At 30.6% G+C, this 22519-nt stretch overlaps 1 protein-coding gene and 1 long non-coding RNA gene across 3 annotated transcripts in view; one reads left to right on the top strand and one right to left on the bottom strand.

Annotated features, from left to right (window-relative positions):
- The window catches only part of LOC118063919 (uncharacterized), a 96373-nt gene that overhangs the window by 54274 nt on the left and 19580 nt on the right, over nt 1–22519 (bottom strand). The window lies entirely within an intron of this gene.
- The window catches only part of LOC118063843 (uncharacterized), a 77974-nt gene that overhangs the window by 37444 nt on the left and 18011 nt on the right, over nt 1–22519 (top strand). Inside the window, exons 3-4 of the mRNA XM_035078024.1 lie at nt 106–220; nt 16690–16814. Coding sequence (XP_034933915.1) covers nt 106–220; nt 16690–16814 — 240 coding nt within the window. The remainder of the gene's footprint in view (nt 1–105; nt 221–16689; nt 16815–22519) is intronic.

Here is a 22519-nt window from a genome sequence, read left to right as displayed (position 1 = left end):
TTAAGCACTACCCATGAGAATAAAAGGGGTAGAATCTCTATTCCAAAATTACCGCGTTAATTGCTTTTACTGTGCTTCTCATCAATGCAAATAATTTCCTTACAGATATAACGACACCGCCTTGTACATATGTGAGGTACAATAGTCTAGCAGACGTGACATCGCAAGAGCTTGGCTTCAATCAGTTGGATTTCACGCCAGAGGTGGTATCAAAAATGAGGTGAGTATTATTCATTTAAATTCTCTATTTTAAAAGTCCACAACTAATTGAATAACTGTCGACATTTATTGAACACTCATTTCATTTATCAACGAGAAAATGAAACGTATCATTTAAATGTGAATTAATAGTAAGCGATGATCGGTTATTAATTGAAATTTGAAACATATAATTAATTAAACATTATTCAATGACGATTATAAATGATGACATATGGAATGAAATATCGTCAAATATCGTATTTGACGTAAATTTAATTTTTATTTATCTTCTTCTCTTTACACCATCACCTGTCTCGTTGGCAGACGCTAGAACCGTGGATTAACACGAATACTTCATAAGCTCGTAATCCCGCAACAAAACGCCAGTGAGAAAACAAAGAGTTTTCCAGTGTTTTTCCCCCTTTAGTTATCTCCATCCTTTTTCATTCGCGTGCGCAAGACGAACTCTCGGCTATTGCAACTCTGTTCACCCTCACAATACACCGGTCTTCTCTCACAACAATTCTCAAAGAACAGAGTGCTGAGAGCCTCGAGATACTCCAAGTGGGTATTAACAAAGTCGTTAGAAGACCTCTGTGTTCTTAAAAGAGTCTCCAACTGATACTGCCCAACCAACCACGCCTTTTACACAACTTTTTTTACATTAACTTGATACAAAAATATTGTTAGAATTTTTTTTTTATGATCTTATTATTGTGTACGATAGTTTAATGGAATTTCTAATAATTTGTTCGACCAAATGGAGCTACAAAGTATCTGAAGTCTATTATGGGAACGTTATTTGCAGTTGAAGGATATCAAAAGGTTTTAGAAGAATTTTTATTGCTAAAAGTATCTTTATTGGAAAAGGGGAAGATGATGAAAAAGATAATCTTGTTTACTAGCTATTTTTAACGTTATTATTGTTCAGTAAAATTTTTTTCTAAATATTCATTAAAATAATTTATTTCAAAAAATATTCGGTGGAAAAAAAATTCAAGATTTATTTTAAATAGAAATGATGCCTTTTGTGTAAAACATTCTTTTTTCTATCCTGTTTTTAATTAAAATTAAAAAAAGGGTATTGAATTGGATATAGTTAATACGAAATTAATTATTTTAAAATGGAAAAAAAAATCTACGTACTTTGAAAACTAATATATGAATTTTATTATTAAACATCAAATGTTTTTTATCAGATTCATATTAATTCACATTTTTGTGTCAATATTCAGTATGAATAATTTATTGAAATAATAATTTATCAATCACATTGAAAGTATATTTTTTTTTTCATAGAACATGATTCACTTTGAATCTCTATAGCTGAATTAATTACAGAATAATATATAATAAATTATTATTATGTATCTGAAAATTATTTGTTAAAAATCGAATTCTATATTTAACTGCAGAAAAGGAATAAAATAAAAAGCAAATATTTCTTTGATTCAGTTAACATTAAATGAATATCGTTATTTAAAATTATAAAACATATCTACTCACAGTGAATAATTTCAAAATTGAAAAATATTTATTTCAAGCTCAATAAAAATATTAAAATATATCACAAATAATCCTCTTTTCCTCAAGATTAAAAAAAATACCAATCATGTACAATCTCAGTAAAAAATTTATCATTTTTCACGCTCAATTTTTCTTTAACTTTCTTGTCCTATTAATTAATTTCCAACCTTATTACTTTATTATTTCATTAAAATCCACCCGATTGACAAGCTCCTTAAAAAATAGGAGGCCATTATCGCTTATTAATGGCCAAATTGACCTAATTTCATAAATCACCGGTAATTAAAATTACTTACAATCCTAATAACGGTCATAATTCTTTCCATATTAATCGATAGCTTATCTATACAGTGGTATAGATATATATATGTGTCTACAATGAGACCTACATACCTAACAAAAGAGTCAGCAGGGAAATTCGAATGTTAGAGAAACGCCAACGACTAAAATCGATTCAAGCAGTTGACTGGCTACAGAGTATATAACTATTCAGCGGTTTTCCGGTAATTGGAAGCTGGCTAATTGTGTTCGGATTTCGAGTGCGGTCGAGAGTGTGCTGGCAAAAGAGAGAGAGAGAGCAGGAAAATTCGCACGGACATTTACGGGACGCACGCGTTTCTCCGTTACTCCCATCTGCGCGCGATTTTATCAAATGGCGTAACAGTGACAACCCCGCGACGCGTCACCTGTTGCTCAACCCTCGTATTCACTGTGTCGCGACGCCTCGGGCTGCATATATATATATATATATATATATATAATAGTAAAAAGAGTGCATTATTAAAGAAAAAAAAAAAAGCCATATCGTCAAGATATGAAGCTGAAAGATCGCAGCACGAATAAAAGCTTGAGCATATTTGGATTCTGAGTTTGAAATAAACTGCTATGGAAGCTAAAGTTGGTGAGATTTTATTTGATTTTGATGATCATTCATGCATGCTAAGTTTATTAGATCCGACCAGAGTTTCCATTTCATCGATTGCATCAATGCAACATCTAAGTGCTTTTTGAATATTCTTTATTTCTTTTTTATCGTTGATTCGTTGAACCTCTGCACGTTTTCTCAGTCCCCCGTTTGCTCCCTTGACAATGCCCACACCCATTTTAACGTTGCTTTCCCTTCCGTTCCACGTCAGATGACAGCCAATTTTTCTCTTGGTGATTGCATTTGCAATTCCGATGTGAAACGCGTACAGTTATCCCAACATTTTCCAGCGCGACTCCAACTACCACCACCACCACTGTTGCTGTATATCCTCGCGAGTGTTGTCACTGTATATACATTCCAGGTATACTCTCTGTTGTGGTATATATACTCATTCATTCCTCTCACTCGTCCCAGTAGATACGAATCTATGCCGACTAACCGGATAACAGTAGCTGATTTAAATAATTCAATTTGTTGTTGTATACTAGATGCTCGACGTTTAAAACCTAGTATAGATTCTGAAGATTTTCAATCTGTGGATGTTTTTTATTCATTTTATTATTCGAGTTGGATGTTGCTACAAGTGCTTTGGTATGAGAGTTTATCTGTTGCAAGACATGGAAAATAAGTCCAAATGTTGGCGTTCCAATTCCTTGATTCAAATTATTCCTAAATAGTGAATCGTTCTATTTTTTCAGTGAATAAAATAAATTTTTATATTCACTAAATAGAGTGAGTTTAAATAAAAATGTTTTTAAATAATTTTGAATGAAATTGATTGGATAAATTTGTGCTTTCAAGAGAATTTACATTTGATTGGTGATTATTAATGAAAATAGAATAAAGAATGGAGTTTGCAATCTTTTTATTTTTCATTTCCCTAAGGTCATTTAATTAAAAGCATAGCTAACTAATGGCAGAGTTGATTAATTACCCAATTAACTAGTTAACGAGTTGATTAATGCTAAGAGATTCTTGCTTATCTCAACACACTGATGAGACCTCTATAAATGAAAGTGGAACATTATCAAAAAAAAAAATGAAACGATTGAATTAAAAAGATGAGGGAGAGTTGAAAAATTAAAGAAAAAAATGAAGTAGTTATTATTTATTATCATTAATAGATGATAAAATAGTTAGCATGCTATTCAAATCGAATTTCTATGTTACCAGAATTATTGTATCACTCAATTCTGCGAATAACCTAGATGTAACTAAGAGTAACTTGAAGTCAATTCACACAGAAATACAAGGACAAAGTTACTTTTGAAAACATAATTTCAGTTGGTGAAGAAGCAATTAATTTAGTCTTTCAAAGAAACGATAGAGACGCAGCTTTTGAAGGGAAGAAAGTGCCAGTGGAGGAAGTGAATGGTATATAGTAGGGAAAGCCAGCCATTTAAATTAAGTGGATTCTACTAAAATTAGATCAAGACGAGCGCGCATGAGGTTCACTGTTCGTTGCTTTCGTGGTACGCCTCCAATTCTCTCAACAAGTCTCTCCAGAGTCCAACATCTTCACCACGCTTTTCAATTTCCTATTCATATTCATTTCACTTGTATGCAAACAATTCTCACATCTGTTTTGTCTCGCTAGAATTTCATTATCTTCTAAAAATAATCATCATATTTCTTTTCTTATTTCTATTTTCATTCATAAAGTGTTTTTCACGGATGAGTGTCTCTATGAAAACATCAACAGTTCCTGTCCTATCCAGTTGTCAAGGGACAGACCAGAGAGTTGAGCAACACACACAGTCATTATGACTTGGGGTATAGTGGTAGAAACAGAATGAAAAGAGATAGAAGGAAGTAGAGATGAGAGAAGATAAGGGAGTGTAACTAGAGAGAAGGCTGTCAACGACAGGGTATGCTCTACTCCGTTTGTCTGTAGATCTGTCGAGGTATACCCGCATAAACTCGTCGCATACCATGTCGACCGTACGTGTCGTGCCTGTGGGGCTGCAGAGAACCCTCTAATAGAGGTAACAGCCTGACGACCAGGAGATACTGCAGCATTGCTTTACTATCATCTTCCTTTGAATCGATATCTATGTATGTTATTCCTTTCAAGAATATATATTACGTTAATTCTCTAATTGTCTTAATTAAGCTCTGAACATGTTTCACATTGGAATGTTATTCCGACTGATTTTATTTTAAAAATTCCTAGAAATTGATTGAATAAGTGGAATGAAGCATATTCTGTTGATAAATGTAACTCGAAACAGAATCATATCAAAGAGGGATCTGAAACGAGTATGTGCACTTTTGTTGTCTTCTGAGAGGAACTAAATGCTGTGATTAGACGTACAGGATGAGTTAGAACTTTGTTGAAGTAAACAAGATTCATTGGGTTGACAAGAAAATAGTGAAACACTTTTAAAATTTAAATATTAGAAAATGTAGAGTATTATGATGTTACCACAATGTCTCTGCTCTGGAGATGGATAAAAGTCAATGATGGACATGATGACTGCATTGGAGACTAAGGTTGGTAAGCCATTAAATAAAAAATTTAAATTAAAAACTATTGTCGTTGTTTCACTATTTTATTGCCAACCTAATATTAACTGTAGTTGAATCTTTATTTAGAAAAAAAAATTCTATTAAAATAATATATATATATAATTTGAATGAAAGATAAGACTGTCGATTTAATTAAATAAAAAAAATTTTCTAATCAACAATTAAAGCCTGCATTGAAATGAACTTAATATTAATACAGCCTCGATAAGTAATTTTGAAGAATTTAAATAATTTTTAAAAGTTTAGTCTTCATAAAAAATTAGCAAGTTTTGATGAACCAGAATACAAGTGAAAACTTATGCACCCAGTTTTTAAATCATACATTCAAATTTTTTGAACTTTCACTACTTCATAAAAACTTGAGGAAAAATTTTAAAAAATGGTTAATTTTGGAGTAAGTTTAAAAGCATTCTTGAAATGAAAAAAAACCCTTACGAAAGTTTCTACATTTTTGTTCAATATTTGTGGAAATTTTTATATTTTTTCTTTCAAGAAGTTATCGATTGGTAGAGTTAAAAGTCTACTTTTATTTTATTGGATTTTTTAAAACTAGAGATAAAGTTGAAAAATAGCTATTGTTATATCAATAAATTATATTAATTCCAAATAGTAAATTGTTTTATGGACAATTTAATATTAAATCAATGTTAAATGTCAAATATCAGGTAACACATGACATCACCAGAAAATTTATATTTATTACCACAATAATTAATATCATTCTTTCACATAAATAACCCGAAGCTTTTTAATTTCCTACAATTATATCATTAACTGCAATAAAATAAAAAAAAAAAGGTTGTAATTAAACTTGAAAAATCATCAGACGTAAAATTAATAAAAATATTAAAACCTTGATGTAAATTAAATTAAATGCATTACGAGTAAATAATTAACTTCGTTTACAGTTTTCCAGAAGAGAATATAAGAAAATTAATTATCATTTGATGTAATTTTAAGAAAAATCCAAAATTAAATTAGTATGCTTAAACTTTAATGCATTGCAGTCATACCAAATAGTTTCTTTCACTTCTATAATTAAAATTGTTTTATTTAGGATATTATTTTGGAAATAATTTAGGATATTATTTTGGATACGTATAAGAAATCAGATTACACTGAGTACGATGTGACTTGACTAACCGTTAGGTTCGCCATTTTTCCACTATATTTTTTAAACTCAATTAGTACAGGATATGTATATATGTGATTAAAGTATAGTATCATAACCAAAAATCATATCCCAAAAGTCATTTTATTTTGGCAGGGATTGAACATTTTATTTTGTTAACTTAATTTCATTATATACGTAAATGTCTAAACCAAAGCTTCTTCATCAAAGTTATAATTGCTGAGGAATTTAAATATTGTGAGTAGATACAGAAAATGAATATTAATATTATTTTATTTTTATTAAGGTCTTTTATGTTAAGGTTTATGTAAATTAAATTTACGTCTGAAATAAACGGCCAATTTCACAGAAAGTAGATTCTAGGGAACAAAAACAGAAAAGTAGAAGGAAAAAGACCAACTAACATGGTTAATTACTTGGTAAATCGTACTAGGATAGAAGCAGAGTCGGAATTTTTTAAGAGACTACTACAGAAAATTTTAAACAACAACAGCAACATAGAGCTAGACAAAAAAAACACCTAGTATATTTTTTTGTTTTTTATATTTAAAAAAGACGAATGCTTGCAGGCATAAAATGACATAAAATTACATAAAAGAAAAAATTGTAATGTGTCATTTATGTCGACAAAATAATTTTGTTCACACCAACATTTTAACAAAATTAATATTTCTCTACCAATTTTACTGCAAATCGTAGTGTTGAGCCATCAATTAGTTTAATTATCAACTCATAAAATTATCGTTAATCAAATTGAGTCAATCAGGAAGAGGATGGGAAATGTTAAAAACAACAAAAAAAAAAATTACATTTTTCATCCTCATTCAGTCACTTTTTTCAATTTTATTTGCATGACTTTGTAATTGAATGAGTACAAATTAGCCGAGGTCCTGTGTTGGATCACTGAGTATTCGATTGCCAGATGCAAGAATAGAATTCATTCCTTTTTTTCTTCTCTGCTATCGATGTACCTTCCCTGAGGGGCATATGGCATGGGAAACGGATTTTTAATTAAAATCGAGGCAGAGTAGAAGAAGGGAAAAAAAAACATACAAAAATACGACTTTGTCGATATACACTGAGTCTGAATAGGTGTTTTAAAACAAAAGAAACAAAATGAGTCATCGTCAAATTCCAGTTTTCCCTTAAATTCTGGAATTTCTATTTTCTCGCATTTAATTGCCGTTCTCGCGCGTTCTATTCGTATTGCGTGGCTTTTCAATGTGAATGTGCGACAATAAGCATTTCATGTCGTTGCCGAGTGACGGATAGTTTGAAAAGAAAAAGAGACGAGAATGAACGAATAGAAGAGAATGAGGTATATATGGTCTTCATGGTATATATTTAAACAACTCTTGGAGTAGGCCATCTCAATGTATTTCCATCATTTCGACTGCTATTCAAAACGCTCTTCGTAATACATCCAATGATAAACAATGTAACTTTAAACAATGATCAAATGAAACGAAGAGAAAATGACAAAACTGTTTCAATGAATGTTATTTCAAGTGTATCTATCAACTGAATTTCATTTTAGTGTGGCTAAAGTGACCAGTAAAATTCATTTTTTATACCCACTATCATTCACTTTTTGTCCAATTTTTTTATTGACACTTTTTCAAAACTTTTAGATCCCAATTTATCAAAGGTTATTTGAATGAAAAAAATAATTAAATTGACAAAATTTTGTTTAAATAACAGAAACATTAAATGCTTCTAGTGGAATTAAAATTGATTACTAAAAGTTTAAATATTCTATCTCATAATTAAAGAAAGTTTAACTCTATCTTTGTTTTTTTTTTCTTTCAATTGTTGAATGTTAATTAAGTTGATAGATAAAACATACATTTAAATATAAATAATAACTAAATTCATGCTTTATTTTCAAGATCTAAAAGTACTTTTTATCGGATCATTTTCAATTATAAAGACTCTCATTTAAATATACATTTACAAATGTAAGCAGAATATCTAGGATTACAATCAGATTACCAACATCATTTTTCTACACTAAAACATATCTAAGAACTTTCGATATATTTTAACTAATTTATAAAATGACATTTAAACTTTGATTCTTATTTACAGAAAAAATGATTAATTAATTAATTGATAGTAAATGCTTTCGTGGAAGCTTAAGTAGCAACGAAATACCTAGGAATAATAAATATGTGAAAACCCTTTAATTGGTGAATTTCAGAATTATATAGACTACGAGTTAAAAGCTTCTTTGCTGGAATCTAATAGCTGTTTGACAGCAGCCACGTAACACGAGATTTTGATGAGGAAAGTGGCACTTTAATGAAACCTGAGACTTGCTGCCAAAAGTTGTGAAATACTCAACGGTTAGGTGGAATTTCATGCTTGGCTTTTGACGATAATATAGAAATAGGATTCTCTATTCCATAACATTGTAAATAATATAAAACATCTTCTTTCATTTTCCTATTATTAATTTACTAACTTATTAATTGACACTTGTTTAATTTTTTCCACTTTAGTTTCATCAACATCTATCCATTGACTTCATAGATACTTAAACAATGAGGATAACTTTGTTAGAATGCATTTTTTATTTATCGTCAGAGTCGTCGACGAGAGGATGAGAGAATAGTGGTCGACCACTACACTGTCGGTTTACAAACAAAAACATAACATACTCCAAGGGAGAAGGAAAAAACCATGGAGGAGAAGAGGAAAATGTAGAGAGTCACACTCTTGTGGAATAATAATAAAAAAAAAGGATATATATACATGCAGTGAAATAGAGGAAAGAAACAGGAGTGTGCAGTGTGAGGACGACATGAGGAGAATAAATAAAAAGCTGCTCGTATTAGCGGCCTTCTGACAAAACCAGCAACTGCATTAATTTTCCTACCACATGTTTCGAGTGGACATAGATTTTTCACTATCTTCCTCATCACTTCTGATTGTCTATGATGTCTATTTCTTTTTATACATCTACCTATTTATTGATTTCATTCACTAACATATCCTTCTTAGTAATAGCTCATGGCAAATGTGTATCATTTTTTTGCAATTGATCATCAATGCTGATGATCATCAATTGAGTTTAAAGGTAATTCATGATCAATGAATCACTGTCTAAGTGACTTGTAATAGCATTTTAAAAGTTTATAACAGAAAAATATTAATCAATTGCTTTGCTTATTTTGCACTGTTAATAAATTTTGAATAATAAAAATTTATAGTCAATTTTTTGTTAGGATTTTTAATGCCTACTTAGGCAAGGAGTATTGGAAAAAATAATTTAGCATTTTTCGGTGGAATAAAGTATGAGTAAAGACGCAATCAAATCATGAAGTGCTGAAGCAACATTCTACTAAATGAATAGAATAAATATTTCTAAAATTTAAACTGTCATACTTCATACAATCGATTCTAGAGTAAATAGATTTGATTAGTCTTGATGGTTCAGCTGAGGAAAACAGCTTGAGGAATCTTGCCAAAAGTACACAATAAAGTATAATGTTCTAAGTAATCTGTAAATTGAATGTATTCTATTTTCATATCATAAAAAACACTCTATTATCGTAATGAAAAATAATTCTTTGAAACTTGTATATATCAAAATTAATCAAATTATTATCAAGATTCTCAGCAGAGTGACAAAAAAATAATCTTCTTGAAAAAGCTCTAATGAAAAAAGTAGGACATGTCTTGATAGTCCTTTATATCCTTTATATCAAACGATATAAAATGAATCATCATGAATATTCGGTGAAATTGATTTAATGAAGATAATAAATTCACCAATGATAGCAAACAACTCCATCAAAAATTTTATCCAACGTGACATTTTAGAAAATAATATATTAAAACATAGTAATAAAATTTTTATTAATCACCACGAAATAGCAGTTTATCAAATTAATATAAACTCAGTACAGTATGTTCAAATAAACTGTGTGTTTATGGAAAATGTACTGTAAATGATTTATAATACTTCCAATTCACCAACATAAGCAGAGAAAAAATTAATAATATTCTCTAGCAGAAAAAAAACATATTCCACCCCAATATTTGCATTTTCATGACTCTCTAAAAGTGTTTAATCGCAAAGACAAGTTTTTTTTATTGAGTTACATTTTTAACCTGACCAGAAATGAGGAAGGAGAGAAAAATTCTTTTCATCTGGTTGCAGCACATCATGTCAACTAGAGGCATTAAGGACTTAGAAGCTTATTAAACCTCAAGCTCATCTGCCATCATCAGAGAATAGTTTCAACGAAGAAAAAAAAGAAGAGAAAAGAAAGCGGATTTGCTGGACGCTTATGGAATTTCCAACTGTCCATCGGACTGTTGGCCATTAATCGTAGCTATACGCCGCGTAGGAGCCATTAGCGCTTGATAAAAAAGGACATGAAATAATTTACGCTTTTATGTCACTAACGTATAAAAGAAAAAAACAAAAACTGTAACTATCTAACCACCTCTCTTGCAGTATTTTCACGATGTCTGTGCATTTTCTTTCTTCGATATTTATCCGAGAATAAATAAATGATAAAAAAGCAGTAGAGAGAAAAATAGAAGATAAATTCCCATTAATTTCGGATTAAAGCTTCTATTTGTAGAAGAAAAAGCCGAAAGGAAAGCAATTTTTTGTTGTACGTAAAACTTTGTGGACTTATGCGGATATTTGCTCAACGTGATAGAAACCCATTGCTAGGTCTCCACCAACTAGTAGCTACCTACTACCGTCTTCTTTTATGCTTTCACACCGGAAATAATGTTGGGTAGTTGACTTTCCGGAGGTTAAGTAGCCGATAGAAATGCATAGCGCCGTTCGGAAGGGTTCTGCAAACTCAATGAGAAAGTTGACTCTCCACAACTTCGTTCTCAACCGCTTATAACTGGTCATTTGAAAACCTTACGCCTTCCTTTCATGTACACCTCTCGAGTTAAACTCATTACAACTCGGTAATTGTTTATGTATATATTTATTTATCTTGATATCGACGGAAAACAAATAGAGATATGTCGTTAGAAATTTTTTTTTCTTTTTTTTTTTAGTTTGAGATAACACACGAGCTTGCCAATTTTTAAACAGAACTTTTTCGACAAATTTTTTTGGCTACATACTGAGATCTCTAATATTTGTGAGGAACTTTTGGCAAACGTTTTTACATTTTTCTTTTTATCTTACAAAACCACAACGACGTTGTTTCTTCGACGTGACAAACAGATCACAGAATCTCTCGACAAAGTTTCTTCATCGAAGTTGAAAGTTTTTCTAAAATTTTCCTACTGATATGCAGATATAAAAAAAACTATTGCCGAAATTTATTATTATTTTTCTTCAAATTTTAATAAATAAAAGTTGTTTTTAAAAATAATTGAATTATAGGAAGCTAAAAAACGCTTGACAATTCAAACACTTCAATAAAAAAAAAAATCATCCATCGAAAAAAAGTGGAAAAAGTCTGTAATTTTTTTATGAACTGTAAAAGCCTATGTAAAGATTAAAATAAAAAATTCAGCAAATGCAAAAGTATCATTTGATCGTTATCATTTAAGCTTTTAATTCATTCTTTATCAAACAATAATAGCATTTCTGTTGAGTTATAAACTATCTAAAAGCAAAAAGTTATTTTCACCATAAATACTCAAAACATTTCCATTAACAAAAATCTCTAAACCAAATGAGAACATAAATTGTTCATTACCCACACTGGAATGTTATTAAAAGTATTAATTGCAGACAAGCTAGAATGAAGAGACAAATAAAATTAGAGACTACCATACGTAGTAGTCAAGCAATATATAATAATTAATTTCAAGCCCTTTTGCATCTACTTTACGGTCAAACGAAAATGAAATTATTCGTCGAACGCACGAACCAGCACAATGGTTGAAAATTAATAGTTTTGGCTAAAGCAAGGAAAGAGGAAGAGCTATTCTGGCTGACCATGGAATATTGGAAAGCTCGTTGGTCAACTATATGGAAGGCTGATAGTTTGGCAGCTGCATTCTGTAATATATCAGAAATTCTGTAGTACTAATAGACTATCACGATCAGCCTCATTTAGTAGTAATGAAACGTTTCACATCAATCCCCGAAAAGATTATCGATTAATTGGTGAAATTTTAATCGGACATTTACCGCGTTTCTACCATTATTTTAACCACTAGGATGATCTCAGAAATTGTTTAAGTATTGTCAGAGAATTTTCAATTTCATTATTTTTATTACTCTTTGTTTCGTTTAATGCAAATTACAAAACGTGTCTGACTGAGAGTACGCCAATTCTTAAAATAATGCCAATGTAATTGAAATTCCAAACCTGTCTTACCGTAAATTACCTGTTTCTATAGCATAGTATTTAAAAATATCTTTTTTTTTTCGTGCCTTCATTGACTTTTTTTCTAGTTCATTGGTGTGAGAAATGGGCGAACTTTTGATATTGAAATTAAATTTATTTTTCATGTCTGCTTCAATTGTATAGCAGAGAAGAGAAACAATTGTAAGGATACTATAGAGAAATCTAATTTCACAATAATATTGGAGTGTTGGAGTTTTCTTTTATTAGAAATCTAGCTCTACAATTTTTGTTTTTTACTTTTTACTTCTTTGACCTTATATTATTGAAGGATCTACGAAGCTTATTCGTTTTGGTCCTTTATTCCGTCTCGAGAGAGATTGCGATCGAATTGAAAGATATAAAAACGATATTTGTCAATAACCGATTGTTACATTTCTAGCTAAAAATAACATTGAGCAAACAAATCGTTTTTTTTTATCTGAGATATAGATTTATTACTAGGTTACATTCTGTTGACTTTTGATGAAAAATTTAACTGGTTTTAATTATAACGATAAAATCATTCAAATCTAGTTTTCTTTCCAAAAAAATGGGCTTTAATATTTTTTGTACTGTGGAGTCTTTTGTTTTCTTTTTGGAGTAAAAAATTAATTTCAATCTTCAGTGGCAATGTGTCTACACAATGACTATGCTGTGGTCAGCAACGCCTCAGTAGCCATTTTTTGGCTTAAACTGAACGGCCTTCTTCCACCGATCGAAAAAAAAAATATTGGAAAAATTTTTTTGCTGGTTTTTTCCAATCTAGTGGAACCTCTAGGACCTCAGGATAGCCACGGAGTGTTGAATCAACGATTGCTTGTTTTATAGAAAAAATAAAAAAGAAAATATCATATCTCGAAAATTCTCAATAATTTTTTCACATTTTTTAATTCTAGTGTTATTCAATATTTATAGCTATTTTTAGAAAAGATTTCCAATGATTTATGTCATTAAAAAAACAAATGTAAAATTGGAAGTGAAAGTTTTAAAAACATTTTAAAAGTTTATCTTAAATAAATAAAATCAAAATTCACTGTTGTAATATTGAAAACCATTTCTCCATTCGCGATAAATAATTCTAGTAGTTTGAAGAGTTTTAACTGTCACGTCATGATAAATGCAAAACGAATTAGATGTCTGATAGCTAACATTTACGCTGTCTTATTCATGTCATTATAACTTCACACGAACATCTTATGCAACTTCTTGAAAATTCTATCACCACCTTTCTATCGTAGCAGCACCACCAACACCAACGAGTATGCATTTGCTTTCACATGAAAGCGCATTAAGGAAAGACAAAAGTTTTGAGTTTACTCTCTTTCTACTTGGCAGAGCTTCCATTTACTCATGAACATAAGAAGAAATGATTTTGTACGGTTTAGAGAAATGCAAAATCCGCATGAAGCTTCACAACCATTCTAAATTATACAAGATTTGCGTGTGCATTTCTAGATTCAAGAACAGTTATGAAGTAAACTGAGGATAGTTTGGGATGGTGTATTGGTATACGTACAAGGTAGATCACAGAGAGAACATGGAGTAGAGGAACAGTTGGAGAATATGCTCAAGGTGCAAGGATGCAGCAGTCTCAGCAAGGTATACTGCAGAGATGTGTATTCCACAGGGTGAATAGCCACGTCGGTATGTTCTTGGCTGACTGCCAGAAACGGTAACTACTAGTACTACCACGTTAATAGAGTTTTATTGTTATTTACTGTGACAACGGATGCGCGTGTGCGAGCTTCGTCGCGTTATTAACGAGCTCGGCCTGGTTACGTCCACGCGTAAGTGACGTAAAGCTCACCAGGGGCTTGAATTCAGTATGGACACTACTGCCAACGATATCTGCAACAGTTTCGATAATTCCTCAAATTGTGGTCGCTTGGATTATCAGCCTAACACATGAAAATGAGAAAAGAATTCGATGAAATGTGAAAGGGATTTTTTGCTGCGATTTTTGTTGTTGCAATAATCGCTTTCAGGTATCTCGTTCATTTCTATGTCAATCATTGTTTATTAAGTTTTATTAGTGAATATTGATGGAATATTGATTGAGTAAAACTTAGATTGTTTGTTGGGTGAATGATGGAAATGTGTATTTAATGATTTAGGTCACACGAAAATAAAAATTTAATAAATTTTTTCTGAATTTTAATTTAATTAAAAACTTGGTTAGTCATATTTATCTTTTTTCGTAAATTTGCAATGCTAAGGATGCAGTTTTTTAAATAATAAATTACTGGAGAGATTTTTTTTTAGTTAAAATAAATGAAATGAAATTTCATTACGATGAGTAGAGTTAATAAAAAATAAATTTTACTGTTTATTATGTCAAGGGAAACTTTTTGTTCTCATCCTCACTTATATTTCGAGTATTTAAATATGTGTATATTTGTATAATATTTATTATTAATATAAAGTAAAATCAGTGCAATTTTATTCTGACGAATCTTTTTATTTTTATAGAAATTATCTGATTTTTGCAGATGTCATTATTTAAAATTTATCCATTAATCATTTTTTTTTTTTTTTTGAATGCCCTATTTTTATCTTTTCTTATCAACTATTGTAAACATGATAAATATCAAAATAAATGTCAAAATTCAAAGCGTCTATTGAGAAATTTATATCAACTCTAAAAAAAAAAAAATTTTACAAGCAATTTTTTTCTCCACCTTGGTGAATGAAAATGTTTTTTTCTCAACTCATTCACTAAAATGGTGGAAAAGTTGCAATAATGGGGCGTAAAATTTTCATAAAACCAAAACGTCATGAGAAAAAATCTCTAGTGGCAAAAGAGAAGAAAAGAAAACTAGATGCACTCCATTTGCTTCAATACAAATACATGTATTACGTCTTCATCTGAATACAACGTCTCACTTTTCGAATCTTCCTTTTCCTCTCTCTCCTTTATGCTCTGGACGACGAAGCTACCGACTACACGACACAGTTAACAATGAAGAAAATTATTATAGTGAATGTATCCGCGTGCTCGCGGCAAGATTTTTTCAGTTTATTTTCTTCGGTTTCCTCTTTGCTCTTGTTTAAATTTCTTTTTTGTTTTGTTTTCATTATTTTTTATTTTTATTCTCACGTGAGTCTTTTCTCTCACTTGTGCTAAAGGAATTTATGTTGATATTTTACAAGATAATGCGACGTTTATTTATTCACTTGGGTACAGAACATATGTATGTATGACTGGTAATTCATACTAGCTTTCTGCTTTCCTTTACGCTAATATGAGTAAATTAGTAAATTGAGTACGTACAAAAGTTTTCTCTACTTAACTCTCCTTGAAAATGAGAAAAGTTTTTGAGAAAAAATAAAATGATAATAAAATAAACATAAAAAGTAGGACATTTTCATAATAAACTCTATGATAAATTATTTAATTTTTCTAATTTAATTGAGGAGATATTTCAACACTGAAATGCTTTTATCAAATACACTTACTTTACCTAGATTATTTATAACAATTACATATTAATTAAAAATTCATTGTCCATGATGTTATTATTTTTTCTAGTTGATAAAAATATATTAATCAAAGTACTTCCTTTATTGTATTGATCACATTTCATTTATTCAATATCAATTTTACTTGTATTGATTACATATAATTTATTATTTATTGATTTATTCTGTAAAATATAAAGTATTTCTTTATAAAAACAAATTTTCTTTATAAAGTAAATTTGAGATCAAAGAGAAAAGATTATAGAGAAAGAAGGGATAAAGTGAAACACCACGAAAAAATTTAAATCAACAAATTATCCATTAAATTAAAAAATTTTAATAAATTTTTATGCATTAATAAATTGAAAAATTGATAAACAAAAATTACAATGAGCGTTTTTTAAATTCTTTTAATAAATTGGTACATTTTCTCGAGCGTTTTACTTTGCCCACCCATCCTCTACTATTTAACAAAAATATTAATAAATAAATTCCATTTATTTTTCATTTACATGCCTTCACATTTCATTAAAAAAAATGAAACCAAAAAGAGACAATGTTAAAAAAAGAAATGAAATAATTTGTTGCAGAATATCAGCACCTTTTCAACTAGCAGCAGCAGCTCTGATTCTTGCTGGTACATTTTCCGCAATGATTGGCCACTGTTATGCTGATCATAAGACCGTGATAGCTTGCGGGTTGTTTCTACTGGGTGGTAAGTAATGTAACAACTACAGTTGAAACAAAAGCCGAGAAAGTGAAACAAAGAAAACGAGTAGAATAAATAGCAAAAAGTCGGGTGTAGGATTAAAAGAATGATGCTTTTTCAAGCTCAGAGGCGTTGAAGAGGACGAAAGTAAACGGCTATACTCTTTGGCTTACTGGTCACGTACTTAGAGCCTTTTCATCTCTCCTTCTTTAGTCTACAAGTCTTGAGTGTCGTATATTAGCTTCACTTTCCCTCTACCAAGGCAACAATGCGATTCTTGATCCTTGGTCTTGTTGTCGCACGTGCAGCCACCTTTTCCAAGTATTCTCCGACCTTCTTCAGTATACAAAGTGTGTACCTTCTCACTTCTTTGTCCTCGGGGACGTCTTGCGTGTACCCACAAGCACATTGAGTTTCCGCTATATTGTAGACTTCCGTTCAAAATCACCCACAAAAATCTGAACAATATCTAATGGTCAACTCTCGGAACCACATTCAATAGAACTACGTAGCTTTTTTCCATGACTAGGAGCTTTTTCATTCACTACAATTCGTCCTTCGCCTTGGTCCACTTTTATTCGTTCAAACTCACCACCAGCTTCTGAATCCTTACAATTCTTATTCGATCTTATTCTTTTCTTTCTTGAATACACTCAGGGTATTTGGAAGAAAGGAACTGTGAGTAGAGGATTCATTTTCAACTCAGTGTGTATAAGGATTGAGCTTGGGGATTTTCCATTCCATTTTGTACATCGAGCTTCCAAAGGCGTGAATTCTCTACCAGACAATCGAATTTATAAATAAATTTATTTATTATTCCAATCAAGACAATGAAAACTTATACTTAACTTCAATTATCGATTGAAAAGACTTACACTCTAATACTTTCTGCAATGTTTATTCTATGTTTTACTACTGAATTGAGAGCTTTTGATTGCAACATTGTCTTTTTTTCTTCTACGTTTATTTGTACTCTGTTTTCTTTTTAAATTATTTCCCTCACTAATAAAGGAATACGCTTCAGAGAAAATAGTAACCGATTTATTGAATAAAACAATAAAAAATTGCCATTCAGTCTAATTTATAAATAAATTTGTAACAAATACTATTTTCATTTAAGGAAAATAAACAAAACCTTTTTTAAGGTGTTTGTCAAATAGAAAAGAATTATTTGCTGATAAAAAAAAAAACTGTAAAAAAATCATTAGCTACCATTTAACATAATTTTTTTTCTCATTGTGAAAGATAAAATAAAGCTTAAGAATAATAAGGTATTATATTGACGATCGACACAATCGAACAAAACCAAAGCCAAATGAAAAGTGTAGTTAACGTTTGAGGTCAAGGGTCACGTCACTTGTTAATACGCTTCACAAAATTCAATTAAATGAATTCGCTCTGGGAATTCAACACTGATTACCGCAAGCTCTTTTCCAAGAGTTTCAAGAAAGAAAAAGGAAATATAGATATAGGAACTCAAACTTCTTTTTCTCGGCGACGTTTTCCCTCGTTACACTTGTGAGCACTTTCCTAGCTTTCCTTTTCGATCCATACTGTAAGAAAGTCTGACCCTTACTTTTTGTTTTTCTTTTTTTTTTCATTTTCTTTATTTTTTTTCAACATTCCGTTGCACATTCTCCATCAATAGAGATGTCTTTTTCCAGTCATTTTTCAACCGTTCCACCTACTTAAAGCTCTAGGAGTCTACACTGTTGAGAAAATAAGAACTCACAACTTGATAATAAACGTGGATTATATCTTTTAATAACATTTTTTTAAATACCTTGGAAAATTGTTTTTGTTGTTACAGAAGAGACGTTCTTTGTTATTGTAAATATTTAAGTAGAAAAAAATAAACTCAGAAAGGAGATGTTGTTTTTTTTCTGAATGATTAAAGATAAAGAAATTTTTTTTATTACAAAGTTTTCATAAAGATTTTTAGATACGATTAGGAGGTTCAGGATGTCCAGAAAATCTCTTCAGGCTCGTAATTGCGTGTCCAAAAGACGGAAGTGACACAAAGAGATAGCGCAAAAGTCTGGTAGGAGAGATAGATATAGTAGATGTTGGTAGGGGGAACAAGGGCAAGAGATGAGAGTTGAAGATATACGGACGGGAAAGAGGGTGGAGTATAAGACTCAGGGGCTACGGGATTAGTCTGATTTAGCTTCCGTGGTCTAGGTCCACAGATTTCGTCTTACCACTGCTGAGAATCTTCGCTCAACTCCGCGTGGATTTACTTCCATCGCCAGATCTCAAAGACCAGTTTCTTCTCATCTTATTTTTCCATTTTATCTTCTCTCTGAAATCGTAACCTGATAACTTCTTTATTTTCATCCCTTGGCTGATTCACACACAAACTTTATTTCTCAGCACATTGGTGAAATGAATCAAAGACTTTAATAGAAGTCGATAGGGTTATAACGATTAGATAATCACTTTTTACTCACTTCCTACAATCTTTTCTATTTCTAACATAAATGTGTGTCTTTTATATCACCTTTAAGATATTTCTTTTTCATTAATTTTATCGTCAAGTAATTTTCAATATTTTCCGGCAACATTTGATATCAATTTTTTTGCAATAACCCACAGTATCTTAAAAGCAACATAAATTGTTGAACTTTGGATTTAAAAAAACGTTAACATGGTACATAAAACAACTGTCAATAACAGCAACTCGAAATTTACGTTAAATCAATAGCAAGTATTCTTTAATGATAATAAAAAAAAATTCACTATCCACAATCTAAGTATTTTTTAACTCGATTTGTTCATGCCTTTACCAACTCCTTTCTATTAAAATTTATCAAGAATAAATTCTATTTTTTTTTTGCTCCTTAAACATATAAAAAAAAATAGTTTGAAGAAATATTCAGGGGAAATATTTCACTTGAAATTTATGAGAAATTCTGACATCATCCTAACTTGATAATTTTATTTACTTAATAAATCGCAAGTTTTGAGTGTGTCTCTTGTCTACTTCTATTTCTCTTTTGCCACTTGGTACAATGAGGAACACGCTTGTAACTCTACGAATTAGGTTCGAGTTTCCCTCCTGGTGTTGAAGGTGGCCCTCGTTCATAAGCGAACTCAACTCGTACGTGCACTGCGAATTCGCAACTCAGTGGTATGAGCACAGTACCGACGAACAAATGAGGGAAATTATCCGTAGAGGCTGAAGTAATAACGTTTAACCGACGCGCGTCGTACGAGAGAGTGGTTAGACTGTCGGAATACAGACCAGAACGGGTTAGAAGCTTAAAATTATAAATTGTTCAAGCATAGTTGTAATTGTTTCGAGAACGAGATCACGAGTGTGGTTGCGCGTCGTTTCCTGCTTTACATGACGCTTTGCTATACGTCGTCCTCTATGTCCTTTGTGCTTAAAATTATTATATGACTTCTAACTACTCTTATAAATACTCATATAGGTAACGAAAACTTTTTCATCCAAATTGCTTACGTTTAAAGTTAAATTAAAGACTATGAAAATTTATTCTGCATTTTTTCTCATCTTCAAAAGTCTAAAGGTCTTGACTAAAAATAAAAAAACTACACTAAAAAAAAATGTATAGTTGTAGGAATTATTTAAAGTATTCCTATAAACAAATCTTAACGGAGAAGAGTTTTCTATTCAATAATTAATTTTTTTTTTCTATCAAAATAAAATATTCAAGTATTAGAAATAATTTTAATTTTTTGGAAGTGTTTCTATTTTAAATCTGTTAATTTCGAATAGGTAATTGTTGAAAAAATAGAAAAACTATTGGCTCAAAATTATTTTTATCATTTCAAATAATAATCCTTCCTAACCGTAATGATGAATATTCTGATTATACACTCGATTTCACTTCCAATCGATATTCTAATGAGATAGCAAATTTCTTGGGTGTAACGAAACTTCATCAAGTGGATCTCGATTTAATGATGCTATTTAAAATTTTATAACTTTCTCCACTGTTATTAAGTTACGGCTATGAACTGTGGAAAGTATTTTTATTATCTCCACCAAGTTGTAGAAAAAAAAATACAATTACACGCATCATTTTCTCTTCGATTTTGATATTCGCTTACGCATGAAGTTACAATGAAAGATATTTCTATGATTTACTGGCATTTCTTTTTTTTTTAAGAAATAAAATATCGATGTTAAAATTAGAAAATTCCTCAATAACTATGAATGAATATTTTCTGAAAGACATGAATCAAGTTTTATTGAAAAGATAATAATTTATTGTTATTGAGCGAAACATGTAGATGGAGAGTAATGCATATTTTCTAACCAAGATATACAGTATGACGAGCAATTAGTAAGGGTCGATCACGCCAAAAAGCAATCGGACAAGATGGTAGTGGCAATAACGCCTGAGAGCCAAACGCCAGAGGGAGCACTACCATGCTGATGGGACAGGAGCTGGTTAAGTGGCACCAACTAGAAGATGGGGTGAGAGTGACTGAGTGCAGAGAGGGTTAGTTGTGGGAAGGGAAGTGCTAGCAATTCACCGAGCAATACGCGTACCAACCGTGCTCTGATAGGAAATGCTTAGTCAGGAGACATGAGAAATTATAGGACGACTGGTACGATCCCCTGTAGACCAAGTTACGGGCCACACCTATCACCACATTGGAACTTTTGTCGTGACAGCTATACTTCTTCATTTTATCTCAAGTCCAAAATTACAATTTCTTGATACTTTTGGTTAATTGTTTCCCTTAAATACATCTTAATTATCATCACATCTCAATTATCTTCAAACTAAAAGTAAAAAACCAATTTATTTATGATTTGCTGATGATGTTTTTTACTTTTAAGCTCGAGCTTTATTTGTTCATAATTATTTCTTTCTGTTATTCATGCAAAAGGTTTATTGTTGATCAATAGTCAAGGAATTTATTTATTGAATAATAATAAAAAGAAAAAATAATTTTTATAATTTAATAGTTATTTGTTCAAAATATTTTTCTTTCTTTTTCTAAGCTGTGGTTTCGATCAAAACTATATATCATAAAACTACTTGGAGTTAGACATTTTTATAGACTGCCATTGTTTTTTTAAGTTTATATGTTAGCTTTTACTTTCTACCAAAACTTCCCCGGAATTTTTTCCTACTCTCATTTGTTTTCCTTTCTCATTATAATCATTAGTGATAAAAGATTAAACAAATTCTGGTACAATAAAGCTCTATTATTCTAGACGGAAATTTATACTTAAAAAAAGCTTAAGTAAATGTAACTTTGATAAAGTTTATAATCATAGTACTTTTATAATTTTATTGCAATTTAAATTTTAATAACATCAACATAAATAGTAATATCCTTGAATTTTAATCAACCAGTCCTCAATTTTTTTTTTTAAATCAAACACTCCAAATTTATTTCTACAAAAGATGAAATTTAAAAGAAAAAATGCAATATTTTGATAAATATTTATTCAAACCCCTTTTTTATGTTGGAATTTTTTTTTTACTTCTTTTGAAAAAAGGTCCACTACTTTTTATAACGTCCCGAGACACACAGGAAATTTTAATAAAAAATTGAGGTACAAACTTAATCTGGCTGCCTTCAATTTCATACAAAACCTCTTCACAAATTTGTGTATTTATATATTGGATCACTGTTACTCTTTAAGCTTCAGAAGCATGAACCCTAGATCCATATATTAAAGTGTCAAATTAAACGATGCAATATAAGTGAATCAAACGTTCAAA

This window comes from Chelonus insularis, unplaced genomic scaffold (genome assembly GCF_013357705.1).
Source record: "Chelonus insularis isolate UGA/USDA-ARS -01 unplaced genomic scaffold, ASM1335770v1 contig_150_pilon, whole genome shotgun sequence".
Lineage (NCBI taxonomy): Eukaryota > Metazoa > Arthropoda > Insecta > Hymenoptera > Braconidae > Chelonus > Chelonus insularis.
This window is presented reverse-complemented; position numbering and strand designations above follow the sequence as displayed.